Consider the following 18,149-nt stretch of genomic DNA (forward strand, 5'->3'; position numbering starts at 1 on the left):
TACACAATGCATATCAGATAAATATTTAACTCAACAAATACTTTTTCTCTTTTATTATATTGCAAAATAACAAAATATCTTAGAATATCACTTTCCATTCTATATTAAGAATCTCTATATAATTTATATATCTCATAATTATAACAACAAATGCCACATGAGAAAAAGGTCGAATAACATATTTAATTCTTCTATTCTTTTTCTTTTTTCTCTTTAATTCGTTTTCTTTTTATATTGCTTTTTTCTCTTATTTTCCATTTACCCTATTTTAAAAAAATCCAAAGTCTCAATAATAATTAACTTCCGCCTTCATATGATTGTTCGCTTTTTCAATTTTAACTCCAGATGACTTTCTTTTCAACTTACAAAGTTCATTTCCTCATCTCTTCTTCAAACTCAGTAAAACCTCACCAAGTTCAAACTCTCTGTCTCGTCTTTGAATTTCTGCAGTAAATCCCAAAGCCCAATTTTGCAGCACGATCGAAATTGGGAGGAATGGCAGCGAAGCAAATGGAAGAAATACAGAAGAAATTGGGAACATTGAATTACCCAAGAGCCAATGCCCCTTCTCAGTCCCTTCTCTTTGCCGGCATGGAACGCTACGCCCTCCTTGAATGGCTCTTCTTCAAGTATATTTTTTTTCTCCGTTAAATACAAATATTACGTATAAATGCGCGACCTTTATTCTCTTTAATCGTCATTTACAGGTTATTAGGGGACAAGTCACCATTTTCTCAACAAAATCTACAAGGGGATGCCGTGGATCGCGATGAAGAGACTTCTCGCATTCAGTGTATTACATTTTCTCTAATACCCTTGTTAAACCCTTTTAATTTGATGTTGGAAGTTAGTGTACTTGGATCCATTTAAGAAAACGAAGCTTATAGCAACTGGAGTCCTATTTGTTTTCTAATTGGATCATAGGGCCTAAAGTAGAAAGACTAAGATCAGAATTCCAGTTTTGGTGCATTTATTTGGCAATGCGGTGTATCTTGCTTGATTGTTCTTATTGAAGTTTTGATCTTAGTATGGCACTTTCTTTTAAGAATTTCTGGGAATCCATGCAGACTTAGCAAAAGATACGGCACGATGGAAGAAAAGATCTGTATAGGTGGCACATTTTAGTTGATAATATGTTTTAAATGTTAGCACTTTTACTGTAGATCCTAAAATATACACAAATTCTAATACCACTTTTATTTATGTTCGCATAATATTGGCATGAGATGAGTTTAATGGAGTTACGCAGTAGTGAGGATTCATATAGCCGACCCAATTTGTTTGGGCTTGAGGTGTCGTTGTTGTTGTAGTAAAGAGGTTTCTTTTTTTTCCCCTGCGAAAGTCCTAATCGAATATTTCAATTGGAATAATCAAAAAGTTCTTGAAAATGTTCATTTTAGGGTAGGTCCTGCGTAGTTGGAGGAACATGTTGCTTCTTATGTCTCCTTTGATCAGGTACATTTGTCGTTTTGGCAGATTTAGCAGAGATTGCAAAGTTTCTAGGCATTACTACTACTGTTGATCCAGAAGCCATCCAAGTGCGTTCTATTGCCTCTTTCTTTTCTTCCTTTTAGATGCATAGTATACTTCATTGTATGTAATGTGCCATTGGTAGATGTATTTGGATTCTTGGCATCTTGTAAATGAAATGCTGAATCATATTTAGTCATTTTTCTCGTTAAGATTTGCTCATTTCAACCTTTTGCAGTTTTACATTTGGTTTTCAGTCAGGTTGACAAGTTTGCCACTGATCCCTACTGATCGTAGGCCTATACTAGGATGTTGGAAGAATTTGCAATTTGAATCTTTTAGGCTTGTGGACTGTGAAGTATTGACATGAAATTCACATAATTTATGATTAAAGGCTAAACTAATTGGATCGACTCAAACAAAGAGATAAAATATGACATCGATCCTTTTGTTGAAAGTGTTTTACTTTATTTACTTGCTTAAGGCTAAGTTCTGCCCCTTTGACTCTTCATCTCAGTTTTTGCTGTTAATTTTTAGGGTTGTAAAAGGACTTTATATTTTTTATAGAAAAAAGAATATTCAACAAAATTAATGGTAAAATATGTAAAAGAAACTTGCAGTTTTCTCATTAGATGTGGGAGACAACTTGTGATGGCAATATCCTTCGGATTGCTCATCATGTCTGGTTAGGATGTTTCTGATACCCGGAATCCCCTTTTGACTGGGCCAATAAATCTCATTTAACAGCCTATACATGGACGAACACAATGAAAACTTAAAATTTATTTGGATCCTCCTTATAAAATGAAAATTTGGACTTCTCCCCATCTAGCTCAGTCTTGGTGGGCGGAGTTACTTGGCACTCAGATTGGTGGAGGTAGCTGGAGGTAGCAGGTACTCATGGAATAGTTGAGGGCATGCAAGCCGGCATGGGCACCACCAGTATAAAACAAAGAAACAAAGAAAGAAAGATCTGAATTTCTCAATCACGATAGCACATTATTATCTAGTAGTGTAGGGATCAACCTTTCTATATGTTGATGATAACTTAAATTTGGGTGGTAAATTCTGTGATCTCAGGTCAATATTTAGATATGGCACTTTATATGCTCTCAAAGGTTCAAAGCTAGGGTTCATCTGTCCTTAATTAGTTCATGGAGACTTGATAGAAATAGAATTACTATTAATTCTGAATCATTTTAAGCTATAGTTTGCAGTTACCTCAGGAAGTGCAGGGGTTATTGTATTTCCTTTGGCTCTTATGACACCCACACTTATAAGCTTTTGTCCACTTTAATGTCATAATATGTCACGACCCAAAATCCCACCACAGGCGTCGTGATGACACCTAGTCTTAGGGACTAGGTAAGCCTAACATTAATTGAAACAACATTATTTAAGTAACATCTAACAATTTGAAATAGAAATATCTTAAACTTTACGATTCCCAAAACCCGGTAGTACAAGTCATAAGCTCTACAGAGTGTTTGCTAGAAAGCTTCTAAATATAACTGTCCAGAAATAACAATAAACAGTGCAAAATAAAAATTTGAAGGTGACTCCGAAACCTGCGAACGCAGCAGCAGGTTTACCTTAAGTCTCCAGAACAACGACCCACACAGCTACTAACGAACAATACTTGGATCTGCACAAAAATGTGCAGAAGTGTAGAATGAGCACACCACAGTGGTGCCCAATAAGTATCAAGACTAACCATAGTGGAGTAGTGACGAGGTACAGTCGAGACACTCACTAGTCAAATAACCTGTGTCATACTAAAATAATCGAGAACAAATAGCAGTGATATAAACAGTAAGGCAGCAAGAACACCACAATTATTACTCCGGCAAATAAGAAAGAACACAAGTACAACCAATTAAACAAGTCTTTCACATAAGAACCCTTCAAATAAAATACCCTTCAAATATATATTTCTTCAAATAAGTATCTTTCGAATATAAAACTCTTTCAAATAAATATCTTTAAAAATATAATTCTTCAATTTAAAAGTCACCCTGTGACACCTCATTTCATAATCATCAAATACGGGTCTCAACCCACCTTTATATTTCCACGGCACCTCGTGCCCATATTTCTATCACAACTGCACGGACTACTCACGTGCCAATAATATCAATATATGTAAGATCCACATGATCAATTTATTCCCAATAAGGTAAGTTTAAAATTTTTAAATCAAGTAGGAAATCAACAAAAGAATGAATTTATTTTAGAAATCATTTGGGCGGAGAAAATAACATTTCAATAAAAACGAAACACCTGATAGTTGCTGATTTGGATGTGAAACTTATAAGAATTAAGGTGTACAACAATTCCTTTTATTCAAAACAACTTAACCTTAAAAATTAGTAAAAACTAGAAACACAAATCCTCAGAGTCTCGTACAAGAGCCAAAGCCAACACATTACAACAAGGAATACAAACACACAATAAAATCAAATAATACATCACGGAAGAACACAAGAATTTACATATCACGGAAAAAAAAAAATAACCAAAGGCAAGTGCATCCATAGAAAAATATCAACAAAGGGCACTCCCGAGGTACCGCCTCGTAGTCCCAAAAGTAAATATGCAAGACAGGGGATCTCCCGAGGTACCGCCTCATAGTCCCAAAGTAAATATGCAAGAACAGGGGGATCTCCCGGAATACCGTTCCGTAGTCCCAAAGTAAATATGCAAGACAAGGGGATCTCCCGGAATACCGTTCCGTAGTCCCAAAGTAAGTATACAAGGCAGGGGGATCTCCCGGAATACCGTTCCGTAGTCCCAAGGTAAATATGCAGGGCAGGGGATCTCCCGAAATACCGTTCCGTAGTCCCAAAGTAAATATGCAAGGCAGGGGGATCTCCCGGAATACCGTTACGTAGTCCCCAAGTAAATATAACTTCAACAACTGCACATCAAGTGCTCACATATCATAAATGGCTCATCAAGTGCTCAAATATTTCAACTTGCTACGGAAACCAACAATACATCATTTTCCACAACAAGGAGCCCATGGCTCGACCATAATGTGCACAAAAATCTTAACAAAAATATCCGGGAGTGAACAACTCAACAAAATAATATTTCACATAAATTCAAGGTGGCAATCACACCAAATCATCATATAAAAACAATTTCAACAAACAGGGATCTAGGCATGACAAATAGAGGATTTAATAAGTGCCAATAATTTCCAACTTAATATATAAGGGCGTCTAAGGATTTTAATCAACGGAATTTGCACATATAAACCAAGTACGTACTCGTCACCTCGCGTACATGGTTTTCAATTTACACAATTTGCACATAATACTCAATGCTTAAGGGGTATTTCCCCCACTCGAGGTTAAGCAAGACACTTACCTCAAACTGCGCTCAATCAGTCAAGTAGTATGCCCTTTCCTCGATTTTCCGACTCTGATCGGCTCGAATCTAGTCATAATTAATTAGATTCAATCAATACAAATTGTAGGAATAAATTCCATATGAAAATACAAATTTTCTACAAAAATACGAAATTTAACCCAAAAATCGCCCGTGAGGCCCACGTCTCGGAACCAGACAAAAGTTACAAAATATAAACGCCCATTCCGATACGAGTTCAACCATACAAATTTTCTCCAATTCTGATAACACTAGACCTCCAAATCTTAAATTGAACCAAGAGGGTTTTCATAATTTTTTTCCAACTTAATTCACCGATTAAATGTTAAAAATAACCATGGATTCGGGTAATTTAACCAATATTGAGTTAAGAACACTTACCCCGTTGTTTCCTCTGAAAATCTCCCAAAAATCGCCTCATCCCGAGCTCCAATCCGTCAAAAATAGAAGTCCCATTTTCAGAACTTAAACTCACTGCCCAGGCTTTCCTTCTTCGCGTTCGCGTGACCAGTGTCGCGTTCGCGACGGCCTGACCATGCACAGCATCGCGTTCGCGTTCAAGCTCTCGTGTTCGCGGTAGCCAACTGCCCTCCTTCTTCGAAGTCCAAGCTTCGCGTTCGCGAAGGGTTAATGGCTCAGGGTCCCGGCTCCCCTTCCTTCTTCGCGTTCGCGACCACTGCGTCGCATTCGCGTGAGCTTGACCAGACCTTGCCTCGCGTTTGCGTCCACTGCTTCGCGTTCGCGAAGGTCAAATCCAGCACCCCCAAAATTTCTTCTTCGCGAACGCGGGACTTCCTTCGCGTTCGCGAAGAAGGAAACCAGACACCAGAATCAGCAGTTCCAAAACAGCTCCAAATGATTCGAAACCACCCGGAAACACACCCGAGGCCCCCGGGGCCTCAACCAATCATACCAACCAGTCCCATAACACATTACGAACTTGCTCGAGGCCTTAAATCGCATCGAACAATATCAAAACGATGAATCGCACTTCAAATCAAAAATTCATGAACTTTGAACTTTCAAATTCTATATCTTGTGCCGAAACATGTCAAATCAATTCGGAAAGACTTCAAATTTTGCACACAATTCATAAATGACATAACGGACCTATTCCAATTTCCAGAATCGGATTCCGTCCCCGATATAAAAAAGTCAACCCCCCAGTCAAACTTCCCAAAAATTCATCTTTCGCCATTTCAAGCCTAATTCCACTACAGACCTCCAAATAATTTTTCGGACGCGCTCCTAAGTCCATAATCACCATACGGAGCTATTGACAACATCAAAATTCCATTCCGGAGTCGTTTGCTCAAAAGTCAACTCTCCGGTCAACTCTTTCCATTTAAGCTTCTAAATAAGGATTGTTCTTTTAATTTAATTCTGAATCTTCAGTAAATCAAACTCGACCACACCCGCGGGTTATAATACATATTGCGAAGCTACTCGAGACCTTAAGTCACTGAACGGGGCGTAAATTCTTAAAACGACAATTCGGGTTGTCACATAATAGAACCTTTAGGCATCTACTGGCATGATAGATGTTATTTGTAATTGTTATGCGTCATATTTCTTTCAGCACTTGAGAGAGATAAAGAAAGTGCGGAACTTGTGAATTTCTTGGTGGACACTTAGACTTGTGTCAATGTTTGAACTATTAATATTATGATCCTTCTACAATTAGAAGGTTGATATACATGTCTCAGTGGTGTTAAGTTTGTGTTAAGTTACAACATGTGTTGGTAAATTGAATTAGAGAAGTTGAAGACTAGGCGATCACCAAAATGTTTATCTTAATTTGCACAAACCTGTGGAAAAGGACAATCTCTTAGTCGATATGAAAAAATAACAAATGTCCTTAACAGTGCAAACAACGACTAGTTTCGTAATGGAAAAAAAAGAGAGAGAGATCTTGTTGTTTGCACTTGTTGTTGCTGGCTCCTTCAGCAAGTTGTGCTTATACTTTGTTAAACTTCCTATTCTTATTAAAGTTTAGAGGTATTCCTTTTTAGCCATTTGTCATCAGGATATCTACATTGCGTTTCAGTAAACTTTCAATCTCATTTTTGTCGACATAGCATATTCGTGATATTTTAGAAGATAGTGATCTCTGTGGAAAGACTTGGGTTTCCCTGGGTTGAGTAATGACCAACACCTCACCCTCAAGTGAACTGAAAGCTTCTCCGATGGTGTATAGCTATAGGTCAGAGTGCGACCTTGGAGCTTAAAAGGCTTCTTTCTTTTGTCTTAATTGGTTTTGGCACATAACAAATTTTCTCCCTTTGAGCTTCAACATATGCAAACATGGAGCCAGTTGAAGAAATATCCACTTGATGAAAAATCCACTACAGAATCACACAAAGATCCATGACACATGCCTCTAATATAAGTAGCAATATTAGTAAGAGGAATGGAAATAAATACGCCGATCTGGATTCATGCTTGAAAAATATAAATATGCTTCTATATGAAGCATGATGGAAGAACTTGTCATGATAGCTATCATTTAAAATTCCCTTTTAGGTCTTACATCGTATTCTTGCCTTTTAACTTTGCTTCAGTTAGTTAGTTGGTGAGGGAATGGAAATCTTTATGGTGTCACCAGTGGTTGGTAGGCCACCCCAAGTGGAGAGGATATGAGCATTATCTGCCCCAGGAAAAGCATATACTTCTTGATGTTATCTATTCAGTATAAGGACATGCGTTGGGAGGTGAAAAGTCAACTTTGCAAGTGGGCTTGTAGGTTTTTATGGGGTTTGGTTGATGGGATATTCCAATGTTTAAAACATAAGGATTACTTCTTTTGATGCTCCAGAAAATGTATTCTGTAGCATCTTTGTACTGTTAGGCTTGGAATGTTCTAATGCTTCCAATAGTTTTGAGGTTTTTTGATGATTTCTAAGATAAAAAATGCTATGCTGATTCTGTGGCAGGGACGGGGTAGTTACGAAGATCGTATGGAAATGCTACGCCTTATTGTGGATCTTGTGGAGGCAAGCATTTATGCCGATAACCCTGAATGGAGGTTAACTGTTTGACTGCACCTTAATGTTTGTGGAGATTTTATCCTAAAGATGCATTGAGCACACATTTCATCTCAAGTTTTGGTTATTAATTTATATTTGAAATACCTTTATTGCTTTTTTCTCCTCATAGTGTTGATGAGCAGGTAGCAAAGGATATTCAATTGATCGACGCCATAGCTGAAAAGCAGGGTCAAATTTTCTCAGAAGAATGCAAACTGTTTCCTGCCGATGTTCAGATCCAGTCTATCTATCCTTTGTAAGGAAGACTTCTTTTTCTCATTCAAATTGTACGATCAATTTGTTTACTTACTGAATATGTTATGTTCTTCCAAAGGGAACTGATAAAGTCATCATATTGGGCTTCGGAAAAGGGGAAAAAGAGGAAAAGTTACCCATATGAAAAATTGTATTCAACTGAAGAACCTAAAGTGAGAACCATTTGAATTGCTGCTGCTTCTGCACCTGCAATTTAGTGGGGGCCATACTTGAGGTCTTGGCTTCAAGTTCCATGACCAACTGTCCCTGAAAGTTCAAAAAGGTCTTGACCAACAAAAGATTCCTCAAAGGGCACACGACAGTGTAAACCAAGTGAAAGAGTGTTTGTTTGCTGCTTGGTTTCTAAGGTTTCTAGTGTAATCTTTTTTTTTAATTCCAATTCTGGAAAGTTTTACCAGCTAATCGGAAAAAAAGGTAAACTATGGCCTCTGGTGTAGATGCAATCCATTTCTTTTTCCTTATCAAAAAGATCCATTCACTGTATCTATGGTTGGATACAGTATAATAGCAAAATTGATTTGGAACTTGGAAAAAGGTTTAGTAAAAGCCTTCAGAATTTACTCAAGGGCACGAGTTTTAAGTTGTGGGCCTGCTGCTGATTAGCTGGTGAAAGTTATCATTCCAGGCCTCAGTTGTTTGGATCCTTCAGGAAGACTTAGCATACTTGCAATTCCTGTGTGGAACACTAATCTTCTTCTATTGCAAAACTATCCTAGCCGAAAGTAGCAGTGCGATATTGATTCAGAGGTCTATATGGATGAAGCCTGAACCACCCTAGCCAAAATTAGTTGTGGGATATCAATTCCGAGGTCCATATGGACTTCTATCTCTTACCGCAGGCTCCTTCATTCCTACATGGGATCTTGGTTATTCCTGGAGTTCTGTAGAGGCTAGACAGTGAAGACTAGAGGCAAGCTGAAAAAGTTGAAGAAGAAGAAAAAAAGGAGGTTGTGGGGGTGGGCTGTTGAATTGGTGGGGCAGATTGGTTCAATAGGTTGGTGCACTTGGCTGATTAAGGTGCTATTTAAGGATCTGTATAATCAATTCCTGGGTGGAGCAAATGGTCAATTGGTAAAAGGAAGAACGACTGGAAAGTATTAGAGAACTTGAAAGAAAAAGAATAAAGAAACAGAAAGAATACTGAAAACAAGGATTGATTTGTAATCTTTCCTTTTGTTTGAAACTGCTTATGTTTATATAAATATTATTCTGGGTTCTATTCTTCAATATTAACTGTAATGGTCATGTCCACTTTTGACTTGTTAGCCAGCAGTTAGTGATGAGATATCATCCTTTTTGAAAACAAGGTTACATATCCTGCTTGCTTGAAGAAACATGGTATATGATTTGCTATATTTCCTAGATATGGTAACTTTCTATTGATTTAATAGAAGTTCACTTGCAGGCCAGACATATCTGATTTGGAGAAGCAACTTTCAGATCAATCAAATAGGCTTCTGAGTCTTCAGGAAATGGTTGATGATTTAGCATCAAAGGTTTATCCTCTTAGCACTCACTGCTTTCTTTCCCTTGTATTTAGTTTCAGCTAGTATCTATATTAGCTTCTAATTGGTTATATTTTGTGTTCAACTGGACGTAATGGTTAATTCTTCTCTTATAGCATCCGTACAACCCAGATGAGGAATATGTAGAGGTTGAAGCGAAACTACGGGGACATTTGGAATCTTTTTTAGACACCGCAAGAACCTTCAACACAATCTACACAAAGGTTATATTTTCTCCATATTCATCTATTATGACTCCTGTGGTTATCTTCATTGATTGCATTCTATAGGGAGGCTGGTATTTTGTGATGGAACCCCAAACCAAATCCTCCCTTCCCTACCCTTTGGCTCACTGTCTTTATATGTCCCTTCTAACTTTTTGTGTTGTATATTCTCTTCATGACCTATTGGAGATGTTATAACTGTAGGAAATTCGTCCGTGGACCCACATGATGGAAGTACCACAACTGCATGGTTTTGGGCCAGCTGCCAATAGACTATTGGAAGCATATAAAATGCTCTGGAAGGTACTTTATATGAAATATATGTTTGTTCAGGATAGGTATTTAGTGTTTTATGGACAAAAAGCCTATTTTATTAAATTTTGAAAGGTTTGAGCCAGTTCGAAGGTGACAAAAGAGGTTCTACATATGTTACATGCTTTGCTGATAACGCCTCGAATTCAGATAAGAGTATAGATGACATTGGTTCTCTTTTAGTTGTCCATCCTTCTATTAGGAAGAGATTGTTTGGCATTATTGAGTGTGGTGGTTCAGTCTTGTTTATTGCCTTATGATTTGCTAATGCCATTTTCAAGAGGATATACATTGAGACATTGCTTTGTCTTGACATCTTTGACAGTTCCTAGGGAACTTGAAGAATCTTCGGGATTCACATGCAGCTGTAGCTGTTGGTTCATCGGAAACAGTGGCTGGCGAGCCATCTTCAGTGACGAGAATAATCTCCGAATGTGAAACTGCTCTTACACTCTTGAATCGCGATCTTGCAATTCTTTCAGCTTCTATTGCGCGTGAGCAAGGTGAGGATACATCTTTGTAATTTTTCATGTGACCTAGAGACTAAAGTTGGAGCAAAATTGAGAATACACTGTTTTGTTGTTCGTGTAAAATCACCCTACACTGGTTGTTAGATCATTGGTCATTTGCATTAAAGAGGAGTTTTCAATTAGATTGTGCGTAAGTACCAAAATTGATTTTTGTATCAAAACTAATCAAGGAGTTTTCAATTTGTGCATAAGTACCAAAGGTCTATGATTTTTGTATCAAAACTAATCAAGGAGTTTTCAATTTGTGCATAAGTACCAAAGGTCTATGATTTTTGTATCTAAACTGATCAATTAGCAAGGGAACTGTATTCTGTTTTTGTATCCTCTCTTGCAACCAAAGCAAAATAGTAAGAAAAAATCACATTGCTTTGGTTTGTACAACACAACCAAAATAAAAAAAAAAAAAAAGGGAAAAGATCAGAAACCTGGCATTATCTAAACTTGGCTGGAGTTGGTATATTCAGTATGGCGATATAGATTGATGAGATGACTCTTTTCTTGGTGATATCCGGTTCTATTGATTTAGACGGGTAATTTAAGTTTTTTTTTGGTGTTCTGCTAAATTTTGTTATTATTCTATATACTTAAAAATAAAAAAATAAAATTGAAGTACAGTACCAAAAGTTAACTATACCAAACTGACATTGAAGTCAAATTAAAAAGAACTGGACAATTCCAAAAATAGTTGAATTTTTGTTATATACAATAGATTAGTTAGAAATTAGTATGAGTTTGAAAAATAGCTGATTCTACCCAGGAATTGGCATCATCAGACGTCAAACAAAGCTTGGCATATCAGACAAGAAAAATATTAAATAGTAGAAATCGAAATAGAATTTCAGATTACATCATTATATTTCCGGATAAATATAATCTCCTTAATCTAATTTAAAGAAAAACTTTAATCTCTTCATTTTGAATATATGTTCCACCAATATAAATCACATCACACAGTCAATTGCTAACAAAGCAAATGCCTGAAATGACTAAAACCATGGCAAATTGTGTAACACATTATTCATTTTTTATCATCTCTGCTATTCTAGCTTCAATATTTTCATTCACAAAAGCTATGAACAATGGTTTTAGCCTTGATCTCATTCATAGAGATTCACCAAATTCCCCCTTTTATGATCCTTCCTTAAGTTACACAAAGCATATGAGCAATTCATTTCATCGCTCTTTCAATCGTTCTAAAGATTTTGGTTCAAGATCCTCGATCATTGTTGCTTCTAACAATGGAGAGTATCTCATGAAATTCTCCTTAGGTACACCCCCTGTACATACCTTAGGAGTTGCTGATACTGGTAGTGATCTTACTTGGACACAGTGTTTGCCTTGTAAAAATTGTTTCAAGCAACAACCTCGTCTCTTCAACCCTAAAAAATCCTCGACCTATAAATCCTTACCTTGTGATTCCAAAATGTGTCATGCACCATTTTCAACTTCTTGCAACAGAAAAAAAAGGACTTGTGATTATCAAGTCATGTATGGAGATCAATCTTATAGTGTTGGTGATTTAGCAACTGAGACTATACGATTTGGTTCGTCAAAAAATACACAAGTCTCCTTAAAAAACACCGTTATTGGGTGTGGACACAATAATGCAGGTACGTTCAGTGGTGACAAAGAGTCAGGCATTGTAGGATTAGGAGGTGGGAATTTTTCACTAATTTCCCAAATGGGATCCTCAATTGGAGGTAAATTCTCGTATTGTTTAGCTCCGTTGTCTCAACACAATCATGTTTCCAAAAGCAGAATACATTTTGGTACTAATGCTATTGTTTTGGGTAATAAAGTTGTGACAACACCTTTAGCTAAAAAATCTCCAGCAACCTTCTATTTTCTCACACTAGAAGGTGTAAGTGTGGGTAAAAAAAGATTGGATTTTCGAAAAGTGTCCTTTTCTTTTGGAGAGGGAAATATTATTTTGGACTCAGGGACTGTGTTAACATTGTTTTCGCCCGAAATATACGTTAAATTAGAAGCAATGATGAAGGAGAAAATTAAACTGCCAACAGTAACAGATCCAACAAGAACACTGAGTTTGTGCTACAAATCTTTGTCAGTTGAAAAAATTCCAATCATAACTATGCATTTTAAAGGTGCAGATGTGAAGTTGGGTCCATTAAATACATTTGTTGAGACAAGTGAAAGCTCTATGTGCTTTGCTTTTGCTGCATCATATGGTGTTTCAATTTATGGGAATATTGCACAAATGAATTTCTTGGTTGGTTATGACTTAAAGAGGAGAAGTATATCTTTCAAAGCTGCTGATTGCACTAAACCGTTGCATAATTGAGAGTTTATAGAAAGCAATTGATGCAAAATCTTATGGTTTTTGTATTAACTTATTATCTTTAAGAATTTTGAAAGTGCAAACAATTGAACTTCAATAGTAGAAAAATGTTTTGGTCCCAACATGCTAGATTATGATTATTGACATACTCAAGCTATTGCAATTCTTTTTTGTTTCCTTAAATTGATTTCTTGTCTTTTTTTTTTTGGCATAAATTTAGTAGCTCAATGATTTTAAAAGTGAAAAGCGCAAGAAAAAAACTGACTATACTCAGAGGGCTTGAAGCAAAAAGCAAGCAACGAAACGCATTTATTCACAGATTTATGTAATTTGAAGTAATGCTTTATACGACTTAATAAGTACCATAGATGGGGTTTTTTTTCCAGTTATAAAGACTCCCCATTTATTACTCTGCGGACAAAAATATTGAATTTTAAAAATCATGCAGTAAATGAAATACAAAGGAGTCAACTTGAATTAGAAGATATTAGTGTTGGCTCTCTAAACAACGAAAGAAAACTTTATCGATGTTGGACTCAACCACAATCAATAATTCACAAACATTGCCTATACGTCTTTCTTCGTATTATAAATTATACCAGTTAAAATTCAGAAATACATATTTTTCCACCCAATTTTGTCTCAAAATGTTTTTACACACTTAAATTTTACGGGCTAATCGAAACAGTTTAAATATCTTTGTTTATGGATTCGCTTGATCAGTTACAACAATCAAACTAAAGCCATTTGGATCCGATTGATCAATTACCGGAACAAAATTGAAGCCATCTGAATTTAATTGATCAGTTTCAGGAATCAACTCCATCTGGATTTAATGGGTTTAGGAACTACTATAATATACTATGAAGTAAATAAGAAGTACATTGAAAAAGGCTAATCTGAGAATTGCATTTAACAAACATGCATGCCTGTTAGTATATATTCTTCTATTCAAGCCAAGAATTTGTGACGCAATGCAATATAAGGTGAAACAAATTATTTCCAGAATATAGAATCAATCGTAAAAAAAAAAAAACCTATTCTCTTTAACCTCGTAGAAGAAGAGGAGGTGAAGAAATTACGTATATTATGTTGAGGTTTTTGTTTTTAAGATGAAATATTCTTAAAATGAGGGTGAATGGGAAATGGAGGGAAAATGAAATTTTGAGTAAAATTTTAAGTTTCCTCCTCTTGACAATGAGACATTGTCCCATATTGGAAGAAGAAGACATTTTTGGTGGGTATATATATAATTGCTCTTCTTGTAGCTCTTAAAGAGTTAAGAAGAAAGCAAGCCTCGCGCCGTCGTCGTCGCTCGGCTTCGGCTTGATTAATTTTTTGGACCAAATTTATTTGTTAATAGTAAATATTAACGTAAGATTATCCGCATTTGTAACGGATATTTTCCAATCCGTGTATTGACCATTTGGCAGCCGCCTAATGCTCTTCCCAATATTTTGCTGCTATATATATGTGCAGCAGATGTTGAAGAAAGACACTCAACACACAACACACAATTCGCTCAACAAATTGGCTATACATTTGCACTCCTTCCTCTCAGCATTTCCATACGATTTTCTGAGTTTATACTCATTCGTTCTGCATTGTTTTTAACTTCAAACAAAGCAACTGTAAGTGTGATTTGCTACCGAACTTTGTGTTCGCTGAAACACTGGGGTTTGAAGTACCGCTACACCAGTGTGTTATTCGTTTTATCCTGGGAGGAAATAATCCATTACCTTGGGTACTAGGAGGGGATTAAATTTCTTAAGGAAACACTGTGAATTCAGTGGGCTCGAATTTATTATTGTTTCATTACGTTAACTTATATTTTGCAGAATTATTATTTATAAATACAGCAATATTGACGGGAATAACAATCTTAAGGAATTTAATATTTATTTCTGTATTTGTGTTATTCTTATTATTCTGCAAACTAAAACCTTTGTGGTTTGTGTACTCCCGTTTTGGAGAGTTAAGCCTTCGTGGCGTTTTGTTGGATATTAAAATCTATGTGATTTTTACTCCAGTTTGAAAACGTGTATTAAACGTTTATTTGTGTCATTCTTTTACAGAAAAAATGATGACTGAAAGCGAAAACCAAGCTGTGCCGATGGTAACTGCCAACGCATCGACAAGCCGAACACCGGCGTTGGCACCGGCAGAAAAACCCGGAAAATTTTTCGGGATTGATTTCAAGCGCTGGCAGCAGAAGATGTTCTTCTACTTAACTACGTTATATCTACAGAAGTTCATCAAAGAAGATGTTCCTGATCTGCCAGATAAAACTCCATATAATGAACGTTTTCTCGTGATTGAAGCGTGGAAGCATTCTGATTTTTTATGCAAGAATTATATTCTTAGCGGACTGGATGATAATCTGTATAATGTATACAGTAGCGTGGAGACGTCAAAAGAATTGTGGAATGCGCTTGAAAAGAAATATAAAACTGAAGATGCCGGGATGAAGAAATTCGTTGCCGCAAAATTTTTGGACTACAAAATGGTAGATAGCAAGTCTGTTATTACCCAAGTCCAGGAATTGCAAGCGATTATTCATGATCTACTTGCTGAAGGTCTTGTCATCAACGAAGCATTCCAAGTAGCAGCAATGATTGAGAAGTTGCCTCAATTGTGGAAGGACTTCAAAAATTATTTGAAACACAAACGAAAGGAAATGTCCCTTGAAGATCTCATTGTTCGGTTGAGAATCGAAGAGGACAATAAAGCTGCTGAAAGGAGAGGCCGTGGAAATTCAACAATAATGGGAGCAAATATTGTTGAAGCTAACAAAAAGAGGAAGAAGGCTTCTGGTCCGAAATACAACCCAAGCAAGAAGCGGTTCAGTGGAAACTGCTACAACTGTGGAAAAATTGGACACAAGTCTACGGAGTGTCGTGCTCCGAAGAAAGACAAGAAAAGAGGTCAAGCAAACATGGTAGTAAACCATGATGATGTTGATAACTTGTGTGCCATGCTTTCTGAATGTAACTTGGTGGGAAATCCTAAACTGTGGTGGTTTGATTCAGGAGCCACTCGCCATGTTTGTGCAGTTAGAGAGGCTTTTGCTACCTATGCTCTTGCTGAACCCGGAGAGACAGTTTATATGGGAAATGCTTCAACAGCAAAAGTTGAAGGATATGGAAAGATATTTCTGAAAATGACTTCTGGCAAGGTCATGACTTTGAACAATGTCCTTCATGTTCCCGAAATGAGAAAGAATTTAGTCTCTACTGGACTTCTTGTTAAGCACGGTTTTAAGTGCATTTTTGTGTCAAACAAGGTTGTAATTAGTAAGAATAAAATATTTGTAGGAAAAAGTTACCTCACCGAGGGCCTTTTCAATCTAAATGTAATGGTTGTGGAAAATAATAATAATATTTCAGCTTCTTCTTACTTACTTGAGTCAAATGATTTATGGCATGTACGTTTGGGTCATGTCAATTATAAAACCTTTCGAAAAATGATTAACTTGGAAGTACTGCCCAAGTTTGAATGCGAAAAATCAAAATGTCAAATATGTGTGGAATCTAAGTATGTTAAACATCCTTATAAGTCAGTTGAAAGGAATTCAAATCCTTTAGACTTAATTCACACAGATATTTGTGACATGAAGTCAATACCATCTCGCGGTGGAAAGAAGTATTTCATAACTTTTATTGACGATGGTACTCGATATTGCTATGTTTACTTACTGAATAGTAAAGATGAAGCAATAGACGCATTCAGGCAATACAAAAATGAAGTTGAAACGCAACTTAACAAGAAAGTAAAAATGATAAGAAGTGATAGGGGTGGTGAATATGAATCTCCTTTTGAAGAAATATGTTTAGAATATGAAATTATTCATCAAACAACAGCCCCTTACACGCCCCAATCTAATGGGATTGCGGAAAGAAAGAATCGCACATTAAAGGAAATGATGAATGCGTTGTTGATAAGTTCTGGTTTGCCACAGAACTTGTGGGGGAAGCCATTCTTACGGCTAATCAAATATTAAATCGAGTGCCCCATAGCAAAACACAATCCATTCCATATGAAAAATGGAAAGGAAGGAAGCCCAACTTGAATTACTTTAAAGTGTGGGGGTGTTTGGCAAAAGTGCAAGTTCCTAAACCCAAAAGGGTAAAGATAGGACCGAAAACCGTTGATTGTGTTTTCATAGGATATGCGACAAATAGTAAAGCATATCGATTTCTGGTTCATAAATCAGAAAATCCCGACATTCATAATAATACGGTTATAGAATCAGATAATGCTAAGTTTTTTGAAAATATATATCCGTATAAAAAGGAATGTGAGTCGTTTGGTGAAGGATCTAAACGACCTCGGGAAGAAACAAAAGAAAGTACATGTAATCAGGAGAATCCAAGACGTAGTAAATGTCAAAGAACGTCTACTTCATTTGGACCAGATTTTGTGACTTTCTTATTGGAGAATGAGCCTCAAACATTTAAAGAAGCTATGACTTTTTCGGAATCATTATTTTGGAAAGAGGCAGTCAATAGTGAAATAGAATCCATATTGAACAACCATACATGGGAATTGGTTGATCTTCCTCCTGGAAATAAATCTTTGGGTTCTAAATAGATTTTTAAGAGAAAAATCAAAGATGATGGCACTATTGATAAATTCAAGGCAAGGCTCGTAGTCAAAGGGTATAGACAATGAGAAGGTCTAGACTACTTTGATACATACTCTCCAGTTACAAGAATTACGTCCATACGGATGTTAGTAGCATTAGCTGCAGTGTATGGTCTTGAAATTCATCAAATGGATATTAAGACTGCCTTCTTAAATGGAGAGTTGGAGGAAGAAATTTACATGGAACAACCTGAAGGGTTTGTGGTTCCAGATAAAGAAAAGATGGTATGTAGACTTGTTAAGTCTCTTTACGGACTAAAATAAGCACCCAAACAATGACATGCAAAATTTGACCAAACAATGTTGTCAAATGGTTTTAAAATAAATGAATGTGATAAATGTGTGTACATTAAAAATGTTCCAAATCACATAGTCATTGTTTGCCTATATGTGGATGATATGCTGATAATGAGTAATGACATTGCCAACATAAATGCTACTAAGCGTATGCTCAATAGCAAGTTTGATAT

General features: G+C 36.4%; 2 protein-coding genes across 2 annotated transcripts; both read left to right on the forward strand.

Moving 5' to 3' along the window:
- Positions 1-349: 349 nt before the first annotated feature.
- LOC104120367 (AUGMIN subunit 7) lies at positions 350-10,858 on the forward strand. Its single transcript, XM_009632119.4, has 9 exons — positions 350-629; positions 708-793; positions 1,477-1,538; positions 7,797-7,888; positions 8,020-8,145; positions 9,571-9,661; positions 9,787-9,894; positions 10,099-10,197; positions 10,532-10,858. Exons 1-9 carry the CDS (start codon positions 496-498, stop codon positions 10,727-10,729), a joined length of 996 nt encoding a protein of 331 aa, XP_009630414.1. The 5' UTR covers positions 350-495; the 3' UTR covers positions 10,730-10,858.
- Positions 10,859-11,730: 872 nt separating this feature from the next.
- LOC104120368 (aspartic proteinase CDR1-like) lies at positions 11,731-13,038 on the forward strand. Its single transcript, XM_009632120.4, has one exon. The coding sequence runs from the start codon at positions 11,731-11,733 to the stop codon at positions 13,036-13,038; it is 1,308 nt and encodes a 435-aa protein (XP_009630415.2).
- Positions 13,039-18,149: the final 5,111 nt, after the last annotated feature.

Source organism: Nicotiana tomentosiformis, chromosome 1, assembly GCF_000390325.3.
Source record: "Nicotiana tomentosiformis chromosome 1, ASM39032v3, whole genome shotgun sequence".
Lineage (NCBI taxonomy): Eukaryota > Viridiplantae > Streptophyta > Magnoliopsida > Solanales > Solanaceae > Nicotiana > Nicotiana tomentosiformis.

Coding starts and splice junctions, on each gene's coding strand:
- LOC104120368 (XM_009632120.4), top strand. CDS start 11,731: ATGGCAAATTGTGTAACACATTATTCATTTTTTATCATCTCTGCTATT.
- LOC104120367 (XM_009632119.4), top strand. CDS start 496: ATGGCAGCGAAGCAAATGGAAGAAATACAGAAGAAATTGGGAACATTG. Junction 9,895..10,098: donor TCAACACAATCTACACAAAG/GTTATATTTTCT, acceptor TTATAACTGTAG/GAAATTCGTCCGTGGACCCA. Junction 10,198..10,531: donor CATATAAAATGCTCTGGAAG/GTACTTTATATG, acceptor CATCTTTGACAG/TTCCTAGGGAACTTGAAGAA.